Source organism: Cardiocondyla obscurior, linkage group LG10 (assembly GCF_019399895.1).
Source record: "Cardiocondyla obscurior isolate alpha-2009 linkage group LG10, Cobs3.1, whole genome shotgun sequence".
NCBI classification, from domain to species: domain Eukaryota; kingdom Metazoa; phylum Arthropoda; class Insecta; order Hymenoptera; family Formicidae; genus Cardiocondyla; species Cardiocondyla obscurior.
The window spans coordinates 5,621,031-5,634,201 of record NC_091873.1 but is presented as its reverse complement, the minus strand read 5'-3'; the positions used below and the strand labels follow the sequence as shown (position 1 = coordinate 5,634,201).

At 37.3% G+C, this 13,171-nt stretch overlaps 1 protein-coding gene across 3 annotated transcripts in view; it reads right to left on the bottom strand.

Annotated features, from left to right (window-relative positions):
* Positions 1–3,428: 3,428 nt before the first annotated feature.
* LOC139106295 (lachesin) overlaps positions 3,429–13,171 on the bottom strand; it is a 91,828-nt gene continuing 82,085 nt past the window's right edge. For all 3 annotated transcript variants that reach the window (XM_070662924.1, XM_070662926.1, XM_070662925.1), the window contains one exon: positions 3,429–4,051. In XM_070662924.1, the coding sequence (XP_070519025.1) occupies positions 3,639–4,051 (413 nt within the window). In that variant the 3' untranslated portion in view covers positions 3,429–3,638. The remainder of the gene's footprint in view (positions 4,052–13,171) is intronic.

The window sequence follows — 13,171 nt, the reverse complement described above, 5'->3', positions numbered from 1 at the left end:
ACATATGCATTTTTATTTTTTTTTTTTTATTTTGCAGTTGTGTGCAACAATTTCCTTAAATACAGCAGCAGATATAGTTGTATTTAAAGAAATGACAGGTTATTGTTTAAACCATTTATTATATGCTTAGCGATTAAACAATATTCCAGACGATGTAGTTACAGATATATTATCGTTTAAAGTTACGTGAAATCGTACATCGAGCGATCGATTTCTTTTCGAAGCAGTCAGTCGTTAAAACGTGTTTCTTAATATTAAGGGGATAGTTTGCCGAGCGGAATTTCACACAACAGCGAAACTTCTTCATTCAACGGTGCTGAATGATGCGTTCGTTGAGTGCCATTCGTAGTACGAAGGATTATTCTCACTGAAAATGCGCATGATACATGGCCATTAGGGACGCCTATTGCAGGATAATGAATTAATGGGGGAACAGAACGAACGAAGCGAGTATTTAAACTCGCAACGTCGCTGATTGCCAGGTATGCATCGGTTACCATTTTTTCTTTTTTTTTGCCCGTCCGTTGATAGAAAAATTAATAATCCGATCGTTAAGTGCTCTCTGGTAATTCGCGGTATATTCGATCTCCTCACTTAATTGAACCAATCATTCAGAAATGACAATAAGTTATAAAAAGCGAGCGCCTCGAAACGAATTAGAGTTCCACTGTCACCAAGTGACACAAGTCCGCTAGATCGAAACGATATAACGCGGGTGAATTTTGTTTCTCAGCAAAACACAAAAAAAAAAAGTATCAATCATCACAAGCGGACAGCGGCACGACCACCACTTTTATTTCGCGAGACAAGTCTGGTAGAGTGAAGCGATCTAGTGCGAATTTCGCGTTTCTCGGCAAAATACAAAAAAAAAAAAAAAAAAAAACAAAAAGAGTAGCAATCATCAAAAACGGACAACGGGGCATGATCGCATCAGCTCGTTGCTTCGACAGCGAATAAATCCAACGCGACATATTTTCCACGATATTTCACCACTGAAAACTGTAAAAAAAAAAAAAAAAAAAAAAAAAATAAAAAGGAAGAACACCGCGAGACCAGAGCAGAAGGAAAAAAACCGCCAAAGCGGAGGAAGGAAAAAACGACTGAAACGCTTCGTGAAAATCGCAGAAAATCAGAGCAGATAGTTGCCTAAAGCTGATACGCAACTGAAAAAAAATCGTTGGGAAAATCGCGCTTTTACCCCTGTTTTTTTTTTTTTTTTTTAGCATTTATTAATGTCAAATCTTTCCACCACCTGTTTCCGCTCCCAGCCCGTTGCCCCAAGGTTAAATACGAACACAGCGTGCATCGCATGCGACGATACGCCGGGAAATCCGCTGGGAAATGTTCCTCGCAACTTGTAGCCGGAAACACGATCTCTCGTGAATGTTGGGTATAACTAATTTCGACGTTATAAACAAGGTCAGCGGCGCAGCGACGGAGGATAATGTCGTTAGGCTGCGCTGCATCACGCCAGGATTATCGCGATTAATTATGTGCGCCAGTTACGTACACCGAATATACAAGATTATTCTCTGCGAGAGTCGCTTACATTCGGCTGCGGCACGAATTTCCCTAAGTCGAGTCCAACTGAGAAGGAATTGCAGCGCTATTGAAAGTTGCACGCACGCTTGACGCACGTTTGCCGAATATTTCAATCTCGACACCACTGAAATACGCTTCGCGATTTAATTTGGCGATTAAAATTCGATTTTTTGCAACCAATTTTGTAATAACCCAACGATACCGAAAGATGAACTTTCATATTATTATGTGTGTTTGTTAATCTCTTAATTAATTATAAATTATGTATGAAATTTGATAGATCCGCGTCGATACGAGGGATCCCGAGTTCGAGGCCGACAGTCTCCTCTATTTAATTTTTTTTCCGACGCCTACCGAAGTGCGATTATTCCGCAAAGTATTTACGACACCTTCGTAAAACGAAGCGGCAGCGATACCGTGCGATTAACGACATCCCTCGTCGCAGAGCGACGTGAGTCATCGTCGGTATACCTTGAAGGCATCGTCGAAGCAACCATTGATGATTCGTATTGCAGATAGATTCTGATCCGCGCTATCGACATTACTTTCACGCCCGTCGCAAATGGAACGTACGCACGGCGAAGTGTTCATCGCGCGCGCTTGATTTTCCTATCGATTTAAACTTAACACGTAATTACATATACATATATCACCCAGTCGAGTACGAGCAGGTAAATAATCTCGCACCGTAGTCTTTTTAACAACTGATATTCACATGTACAGGGTAAAAAAGTTTTGTGTTAAATTTAATTCACTTTACATTATCATGTTTTGCCTTCTTCAACGTTCGCGTTAATTGCAACAGAGTTTTGCAGCAGCAATATTATTTTGACATTAAAAGAAAATTGGTATCGATGGTTTCAGTGAAAATTAAATGTTAAATTGATACGTTTGACAAAAACATTGTCGAATAAGTAATTAAGAACTCATGTACTTACACATGAAACAGTGCCCTTTCACTTCCTAAAAATAATTAATTTAATTAATAATTAATTTAACGTAGAGGTCTCAATGATATAGCAACAATATGTTAAATTAACGTGAAACTGTGTCAGAAATTTTACACAAAACTTTCTACGCGGGTAAATTTTAATCCAAATGCCAAATAATTTTCTCACGTTTAAGTATGTGTCACACACGCACGTTCACCCATACATACAAGTTCCAGTTCATTAAATTAATACGTCGAACTCTTCGTCGGATACGTCGGATCAACGAGTCCGTCTTCGTTTATTCTTACCGCGAAGCACGCGATTCGTAAGCGATCAATCGCGAATGTGATCTCAGCAGAAATTGATCCGACCTCGATGTCGTCTGCCTTCACATTACTTAACATATCAATATGTGACATGGAATATAAGCGACCGATCAACAACAGAAAAAAATAAAAAAATAAAAAAGAAAAAGAGAGAATAAAAAACACGGTGTGACTCATATCGAAGATATGACGACTCTTCATTTCAGTTTAACATGCTAGCATTCGAACTTCTTTTTCGTTCCGGCGAACGAAAATACTGTTTACGATACACGCGCGACCTATTGTTATACGTTATACTTTTTATTAAATTGAACTTTTGTTTTTCCGATCAGAAATCGTCGGTATATAGATTATCGGGCACGATGATCGATTACTATTAATCTCGAAAGGACGATGATACAGTTATCCTGCTTTGCATTAGCATATTACATTGTTGTATATACTCCTCGTTGAGCTATGATTAGACGTGCGGAGAATGGATTAAATGGATTTACCTCCCGGCGACACAAATAAACACAACGAGTCTTTCGGAACTACTTTGCCCGGCAGCGAATAAGGTTGATCGTTCGATTGGATAGTAATCAATCACAGCCAATCTTGAAGCCCCCTCTTCTCCCCCTCTCCCCCACCCCACCCAAGAGTTCCGGTAATGCCATCATTCCGATAACAGTGATGAATTTAACTGGAACCACTATGATCATACCGCCGCACTACTAACTTCGGCGGTCGAAACTAGGGCACATCCTCGCACGAACATAGATCACGCGACACGATAAATGACAATATTACAATTTCGCTAATATACCCTAGATTTTCGCAAGTCTTGCACTTACACATGTCACAAACTCCAGTTCGTCTGCAGGGCCAGCTTAAGCGTGGCGAACGTGGTGAGCAGAGCGGTGCAGGCCATCAGCGACGGCGACGATGCCATGCTGTGCTGCATAGCGGCCGGATTGTCGCCTTTGAAGACGTGCACCAGGACGCGCGCCGGCTGGGCGTTGCTGGCTTTACAGGTGTAATTGCCCGAGTGGCGATCCGACGCCCTCGGCACCTCCAGCCAGCTCTCCCTGCTGACGAGGTCGGTGCTGACATTGACGCCTTGGTCAACGTCGTAATTGATCATACGGAAGTTGTGGTACCAGAATAGGTACGACGGCACTTCCGTGGACTTTTTCACCAAGCAGTGAAGCTGCAGCGTACTCCCCGGCCTCACGAACTTCTCCCCCGGACCGGCTATCTCCGCTCTGGCTTCTGCAAATGGTCAAATGTAATACGTGAGACGCGAGCGTTCGTAGTCCTAGATAGTCGGGAGCATTGTTTACTACATGGTTATGTGAGAGCCCGTCCCGAGGTCGGAAGATGAGAATAGCTTGTGTAAGAACGACAGGATCTAGCACACGTCCCACCAGAGTTTCTCAAACATCAAGGGCCAGAAAACGCCTGACTCAGCGAACGACTATTTTAAAAAATAATCGCGGCTGCATTTGAAAATAGAACTCATTTAAAATGTTCTTCTATGTACGCGACCTCGTACGCGATATAGTGACAGATGCATATTTTTATTTATCAACAATTGCATTTATTAAAAGATAATAAAAATTTTTTGCGAGATTCGTTAAATTAAAGATTATTGATTTATACATATTCGGTTATCGTTAAAATTATATTTGTAGAAAAATTTAGCTACACACATTGTTTTATTCTTTAAGAGCTTTTAATATACATTGTACGCATGCAGTAGTTGCTCCTGAATATCTATAATCTGGCAATTATTTTGGCCGAGCGTGTTGCAATTTATTCTAATACTAAACGGATAAAATATTTATCTGACCAGAGGAACCTCAACGATGTTTGGCCTATGAATTTTGCGTAGTAGGCAATCGACATAATTGCCGTAACGAGATGATTTATCGGAATCGATGATAGGATGTTTTATTCAATAATATTAGAATTATAATTAACACGTAAATCATAGCCGTGTGCGTGTTTGTATTTGTGTAAAAGCAGTCCGATCGCATAATTAACCTTTCATCTAGAGTAGCGGATCCGCGCGCTGTTGTTTCCATTAGCTGAGCATCAATCGCATTTATGACACTCGGGTATCAGTCACAAAGATGTCCATTGCTCTGCCGTCCGTCATTTCGACGTCAGAACAATAGCATCAATTCTCTTAATTTAAATAATAAATTTCTATCTCTAAAAGGTGCGTACGTGCCATAAAAAATTTATTCCTTTTACGCGTTATCGAGATTATAAAAAAAACAGAAAAAAACACACCATTTTAAAGTTTTATAAATTAAAAAAAATTTTTTATTTCTTTTTTACTGTTTTTACTAAACAGCGAATCAACGAAAAGCGCGTTTACCAATGTAATTAATTACCCGATAAGGGCAATTCTTCCGAGGTAATTTATTTTTCGAATAATTCACCTCATTGAGTAAATTGTCCATTAATTAAGCATTCAATTAGGCCGCGTCCCGGAACAGCGTGTCTCACGTTTTTCTCCGCGAAATAGCTGTCACGTGCAATCAGTATCGCTCGCCGGGATCCTAATTTATCGGCGACTTACCGCGCGAAGTGACATTTATTATTTCTATTCAAACGTCTTCGCGTAAAACTATTACGCGAGGGGGAGTAAATTATCATCCGCTTTCTTCTTCCCTATAGGTCTTAATTACTTTATCAGATGCCATTCAGCGTGGCTTTACTTTAAAGAGCAATCACGGCGAAGGAGGAGCTTATTAGTTCAATAACCGATATTCGATCAAGATATTTATTTACGCTAATCGTAGAAATTTAATGCGTACTATTTATATTCGTACGTAATAGCTATTTATTTTAACTGGCTTAATAAAGCCATTTAAATGAAGCTATTTAAATGAAAATGGCGCACATTAACGAAGATTGAAAATAGTATATACGCCTCGGTAATACCTTTACACAATCGCGGATTATCATCATGTATCGCTAATCAATCGAGAATGGAATCAATCGTGTAAAAGGATAATCTTTTTTTGATATCTTTCCGTTACCAATTATGGAGTATGAAATTTTAACAGGTTTTATCATAAATTGAAATCGTTTATCCTTTCCCCTGTCGATATTGATTCGCGATTCGATAGCACTGAGCAGCATGTGACACAGGGTTCTCCAAATATTTAAACTGGGCGGGAACATTGGATTGATAAATTCACGATTTGGATGCAGAATTTCAAAGTGATTACAAACACGCGATGCGATCTTGATACTTTGACAGCTGTACATTTTAAAGGATAAAAAAGAGAAATAAAAAAAAAATAAAAGTTTATATCTACTGTTGATTATCTGGTTTCATATTTTAGTAAGCAGTAAGTATACTCGATATACTATTTCAAAAACTTTATGTTTTATTACTTTAAAGAAAATTTTATTCAATGTAAAAAAGCCTTTCTTTCTGTGTATCTTTTTTAATCAGCGATGCACCTATTTCTATTATTTTCGAAACAATGGAAGGAATGATTGAGATTTTTAAATTCACGCAATGTCTTTCTCTGATATTGCGTCCCCACACAGCGTACAATTACATTACGTTTCCATTATGAAGTCTGCATTTAAACTCTTTATTCAATCCCGCTGTATTAATATACAAATAAATTTTAATTATTATAATTCCCATTACTTATTGCCGTTATTTATAAGCGATATGAAAAAGACATCGCGCTGAGATATGTCATTCGTAACGAGCATCGACTGCGGTTTCGCGTAATACAGAAGAGTTTTAAAGAACTCTCTGATCCGGACTTTGAGAAATACTGTCGGGATGACTCACGTTCTGCGGTATCTCGCGAGCAGCGCCGCGAATTTTAAGTCTGCTCACGTCCGAGCACGTTTCACCCTTTCACTCGGGGGCGACCTGACATGCCGCGCGTCGGCGGCGAGGCATTATAGGATCAGGTGCGCGAGGGGTAACACTGTAAACACGCCGCCAACACCCGCACCGACCAATCCAGATACGCTTTTACTGCTAGCCGACCGCTGTCACGGCCGAGCGGCCGCGAACGATAGTCGAGATGTGATTCGAAACGTTTGCACGCGATCTGAGGGCTCCCCGGAGTGAATGGGCATCGATCCTGTGGGAACTATTGCAGTTTAAAATCGGTGGAGCGCGAGTCCTTGTCCGACGTTTGCTCGAACAATTTTTTGACAGCCTTTATCCCAACATTTACGCAGGCCACCCCCTCCCGCCGCCGAACTTTGTCGCGATAAAGGATGCCGGTGGTTCCTAAAAAGCGCGACACAGATTTTCTGCGGGTTCGCGAACTCTCTTTTTTTTCTTTTTCTCTATTTTTTACTTTTATTTTTTTTTTTTTTTACTGCTTACGGATTGTTTGCACGATGAGAGATTCTAATTTTCGCGATTCAAGTGGAGGTAAATTTAAATGACTCGGTTTTCGTGATATTGCGCAACTATGCGGAGTTTTGTGTAAAGAGAAAGCGGAATACTTTTAAATTATTATGTGTGCTATTATGCTGCACATATCTCTGTTGTCTAGTTAGACAAAACTTAGTGTCTTTAAACTATTGCTTTAAGCGCTAATTTTAACTTTCTAACTTCAAATTTAAATTCAACGCTTCATAACTGTTGAAAAGTTTGTATTAAATTTTACGTAATATGAATATGTTAAACGAGAACACCAATATCATGTTATTATTTCAACACAAAATAAATATAATATATAGTAATTTAACATAAATTTCATGTATAATCAATACATTTTCAATGAACAAGTTTAAATTGAAAGAAGTTACTTTTACATTTTACACGTGTAAAATTAAAACTTTGGTTTAAAATAATATGTACCTAAAGTATATATTACTATTATATTACATTATTAAATAATTTTAGAAAATAATTACTTGCGTATAAATATAATAAATCAATGTACTTGGCAAATTTTTCTGTAAATTTTATCGAATAGATCCCATAACACAGTACCCATTAAATATAATTAAAAATATGTTCATATTGTACTATTTTCACACTTCTTTCCAGATAATTTCAATAACTTTACATTTACGTTTAATTAACGCAAGATCAGTATGTTATAATAACTATTACATGTTTTAAATATTTAACAGAAAAATTTTAACCAGCATACGTATTTTTTAACAAAATAACAAAATGATTTTAACGATATGAAACCTTTCGTTAACATTAATTAATATATCTTATAATGGAAAGAATTTAATACATAAGATTTTCTACAAATTTCTAAAGTAGAAAATTTGTCAAGCTTAAACTCGCCATATTGAATCAGCGTATCAAAATTTTGCAATTCTGACTAGAAATTTAAATTCAGTGACCTCAAGAATTACAACGTGACGTAGTTTTAAGTAAATCAGGGTAGAATTAATATAATTTTTCTCAATTGCGAAAAGCGGTGCCAAATAAATGCCACTGTGGTTCAAGGGATTAACGTTATTAAATTTACTATCATATTTAAACACTTACGAAAATTATTCATTACTTTTTCAAGGATTGCGGTAAACGAATCCTCTCGACAACGGTTTATGCGTTGCTTTTCAAATAGTCAACTGCAGGATAGTTATTCAGGTAGAGGCAGCCCTCTAAATATCTCCGTAAATGAAAGTCACGGGATATTTAATTCGATGAATAGAAAAGCTAAGTTAGCGACGTTATTCTGAATACCGATTAGAGAGCTACTTCACCGTAAAAGTTTTTCTCATTCAAGAATCCTGCGTCTTTCAAAAATAATCCCCGCACAATTAACGACCAAAAATAAAATTAATATAGATAACACGACATTAAATAAATAAAAATTAAAACAACACTCTACAAAATTTTTTTTTTTTTTTTATAATAAAACAGAATTTTAAAATATTGTCTGGTTGGTAAAATAACATAAATCCACTCGGAAAGCTGGATATAAAGTTTAATAAATAAACGCCAACTAGTTTTTGTGAAAATCTGTGGCAAATTAAATTAAGGTCGATTCAAAATTCGTAAATAGGAATGTCAATGATATAGTTTTTACACTTTTAATTAAACCCTTTGTGCGCTTGAATTACTCCTCACTGAAGTTAATTCGGACTTTTGAGATTCTTCTGAATTGCCGATTAAATATAAAACTAATTTAAAAAGTAATGCTAAGCAATCGCTGCTCTCAAGCAAAAGAACGAGTAGTGAAATCTATTAGAATAATGCATTTCTTTACCAGCGTGGTTCGAGAAAAACAAATTAATATTTAATTAATTAAATAAACAATAATTGGCTCGTTTATGGAAAATTATAGGAAAGCGATATAAACGTGCAGATATATACGGTAATACAATCATACGTTTTATGCATTTTTAACGTTTTCCAATTGACTTCTTTATGCCTCAATAATTCTTCAGTCAAAACCAGTTCCGTTCTTTACGCAAGTCCTTCTCATTCGACGATAAAAAAAAAGAAATCAATTGTTCATAAATTCGTATTAAATTTCGTATTAAATAAAGTTGTTTTTTAAATGCAAAATTGATTAAAATCGATATTTAATAATTTTAATTTTATATTTAATTTATCTTACAAAATAAATGTTTGTCTGCAGGTCTTATCGCGCATCAAACTAAATTAAAATTTACATTAACATTCACAACTTGTGTTTTAAATATATTGAACCTCGTTCGCTATTGTTTTCTGGTCGGAGCCCCGAGTTGTTTTTCACGAATATGCAACGAAAATCTCAGCGCGAGACATTAACGCGACATCATGACCTTGCCTATCTCATCGCGGGGCGCATGAAAGCATAATAAAACCGACAATAAATCCGCGCGGCACGGCGCAGAATGCGTGACACGGGGAACATTATTGGTCCGCTGAGGGTTAATAATTTAAAGCATTGTGCCGTTTAATAAGAAGAACGTGCGGCGCGGCGACGCGCGCAAGAGTATCGTTCGCGATTTATCGGGTGCGTCACCCGCACACTGTAATTAAATGGGAAACTAGGGAAACCCCGCATGTAAATTCGAAATTCGATGTCGCGCGCGAGAAATTGGGCAGCTAATAACGGCACGAAACATAACATCGCCCCAGCGATTGCGAACTTAAGGACGGAGTGCCATTATCGGATGATTAAAGTGGCCTTGCCGAGGGAGAAGGACCGGCGATGATCCTGTTAAGAGCGAAATATGCCCGGAGTTAGAACAAATAGATGACAACGAGAGCGCGGGCGCGCATCTCGCTCCGATTGTATTTTAATGAGAGCTCATTAAGGCCGAGTTTAAAACTATCTTCATTTCAAAGACAATATCACGATCATATTGATTCTAAAGTTATACCGGATTCCTTCCAACTCACCGTCTCCATTAAATTCACCTTTTCCCTCCCGAAGCCCATTTTTTTTGCCGTCTCAATTGAATTCTTTTTCATTTACTTGCGGCGCCGGTGTATAGGAATTTCGACATGTTCATTTCAATTTTCTCCATCGCGATATGGCACGTACGGAAAAAGATTTGCACGTCGTTTTAAGTAGATTTAAATAATAAATCTAATTTTTTTTTTCTCTTGCCGTAGAAACGATTAATGTAGAATTCACATCTTGTTAAAGGTTCTTTTTAAATGATTAATTATAAATCTGTCGAAATTCAGGGAATGTCGCAACGCACGGCAATATGCATATATATATAATTTATCAGCGAGGAAATATCTTAAGTTCTGCAAATAAGATAGCTTCAGAGAGAAATATAAATATTAAAAGCACGTAAGAAAAGACTTTAGTTACATGTAGCGCGCCAAGACGCTTCGGTGGTAAAAACACGGGCCGACATCTCGAGAAAATTACGATGCTGCATACATAAAATATGGACTGTCAGAAATTAGAGTACGCATTATAAACAACTTGGCATAAATTAACTTTCATGCATAAACCCGAGTAGAAATTTTTTCGAAAGGTTCGTCGTCGGCGGAATGAACGACGCTAAGCACTTGCGCGAAGGAACAAATAAAACGTTGTTCGATGTTCGCGTGTGACTTATACGCGGAAGAATGACTCGACACGTCTCATCAGAAAGGAGAAGCAAGTCTCCTGCATCGGCGGAGCAACTCTTAAGTAAGTATAAATTTTTTAAATAATATCTTTATTTAAAAAAAACCTTTACTTTTTTTTTATTAATCTTATTAACTAACTGGCATGTCTACATTAATATTTTTATTTTTATGTTACAGTCACCGGCCGAATGATATGATTTTTTTTTTCGTAGTTTGTAATTGCGATCTCTTAAAAAATAGCGCGCGCATTTCTTCAAATGCCTCAACGATTTGCATTTATATTAATGTATTATGACGTTTCGATTAATGTAAAGTTTAATTCAATTCCTTAAATTGTTTTTACCCTTCGAACCCCCGAAAATGTTAGGGATAATAGAAAAGACGCGTGCGGAAAGAAATATACCCAATGTACTTCGGAGAGTACATAAATATGAAGGAAAAGCAGTGAGAAAGATAAGCACATGTAAATGTAATTGAATAAGAAATAACAACAGTAAAAACCGAACCTCGAGGAAATTATGCAGATGAAAAAGCATTTGTAGCATTTATTACGTACAACTTTACGTATAACATTTTGTAAAAGAAAAAAAAAAGGAACAAAAAAAAATTATATTGTTATAAACGATAAATTATTTTTTTTTAAGTTATGTTAAAAGAAAAAGAAAAAAAAGCCATTGAGCTATTTGACAGAGGGTATTTTTCTTACTTAGATATTTATTCCGAACAGGATATTACGATGTAAAAATTCTGCCTCAACAGATATTTTCATCTTTTACTTTTTAATTTAGTTGTGTTTCGAGTTTACCTCGCTTTCGTTGCACGCACGTAAAGATTTCCATACTAACTTTGTGAAATATTGCTCGCTCTAGGCAATATCTGTTGCCATGAAACGACTATTAACGTTTATATAATATAAAAGCTCTATACAGAAAACACTGTTAGCGAAAGAAATATTTGGATTTAGATTAACAAATATTTTCAGTTTTTACTAAAAAAAAAATTTTTCTTTCTATTTCTTTCGTTAAATAAATTTTTTTGTTTGTTCCAATGTGCAACTAAATAAAAATATCGGTATACACAGCTCGATATCTATTCTAGAAGTGCGGGATAATAAACTATCATCTTGTAGCTTCGATATTTAACGATTAAAATAAAATAATAATTTTAATTAAAGTACTAAATACTTTTTCTTTACTGTCGTTAGTTTCAAAATCACCCCAATAGAAGTATTTTAATTTCTCAGCAGTGTTGGATATTTACAGCCGGGTCTGCGGCGATGTAATAATTTTCGAATCGTCAGAAATTTACCAATCGTCATCGATTATTTTCTTCAAATTATCGTTCAGGCGAGAGTTTCTCGAATCGTTTGCGAGCAGGGAAAGCACCGATGGGGTAAAGGAAACCAGTGCTAAGGTGATACTCAACAACCCGCGTTGCGAGGGGCATAAATATCGAAAGCACTCTGAGGAAAGGTGGAGCCGTGCGGGCGCCGACTACGCGCGCGGTGTCGAAAAAAGACCAGGAAAATCCCGTGGAAATTAGATAGCCTCGCGCATAAGAGATGCGCGCCCGGAAAAAGCCGAATCTAAATGCAAATATGCGGCTGGCTGGCGCGCGTGCATTGAGCGCCGCGCGGCGGCTGGTCGCGTTGAAAGCGTATTTCGCGAAATTCCCGCGACACCACGGCGGAAAAGTATTTTTCACGCTATCGATCTCCCGTCCTAGCCCCTTGCTTAATAAAATCTAAATAAAAGTACCGGCATCGCCTGGTGACGGCTCCCACGGAGACGCTTAATAATTGCGGTCTTTCGGCTTAGAACAACGACAGACTACGCGAGGAATGTCGTGGAAAATGCGCGGATGTGTATCAAGTGGATAAACTATCGAGCCCTCCCTTTCAGACGCTAGGCGTTACGAACGATGGGAAAGAAAGCTCTCCGGCGTATGTATACATACACGATATACATATATACATATATTATATGTATATATACATATATATTCATAGATGTGCTCTTATCAGCAAATGGACAAAAGCATTGCGGCATTTTTCGCAAGCAATGGCTCCTCACAACTACCCTTCTTTCCGCGAAAAGCTGAAATATACGGTACGATACGCACGTACATATGCCGCGCATAGGAAAGCTCGTCCGTTTTTCTTATAGATTTGCGCAAAAGCCGCGTGTATATTTTACGTATAACGCGTGAGTTTAATATATAAAGATAATTCAAAAAAATGTATATAGAGGAACACCGAGGTGTTGCTTAGAGTTTATCTCGCTCAAAGAATTTCATTAGTTGATTAACTTTTATAATTACGATAGAAACAGACCTTGAGAAGT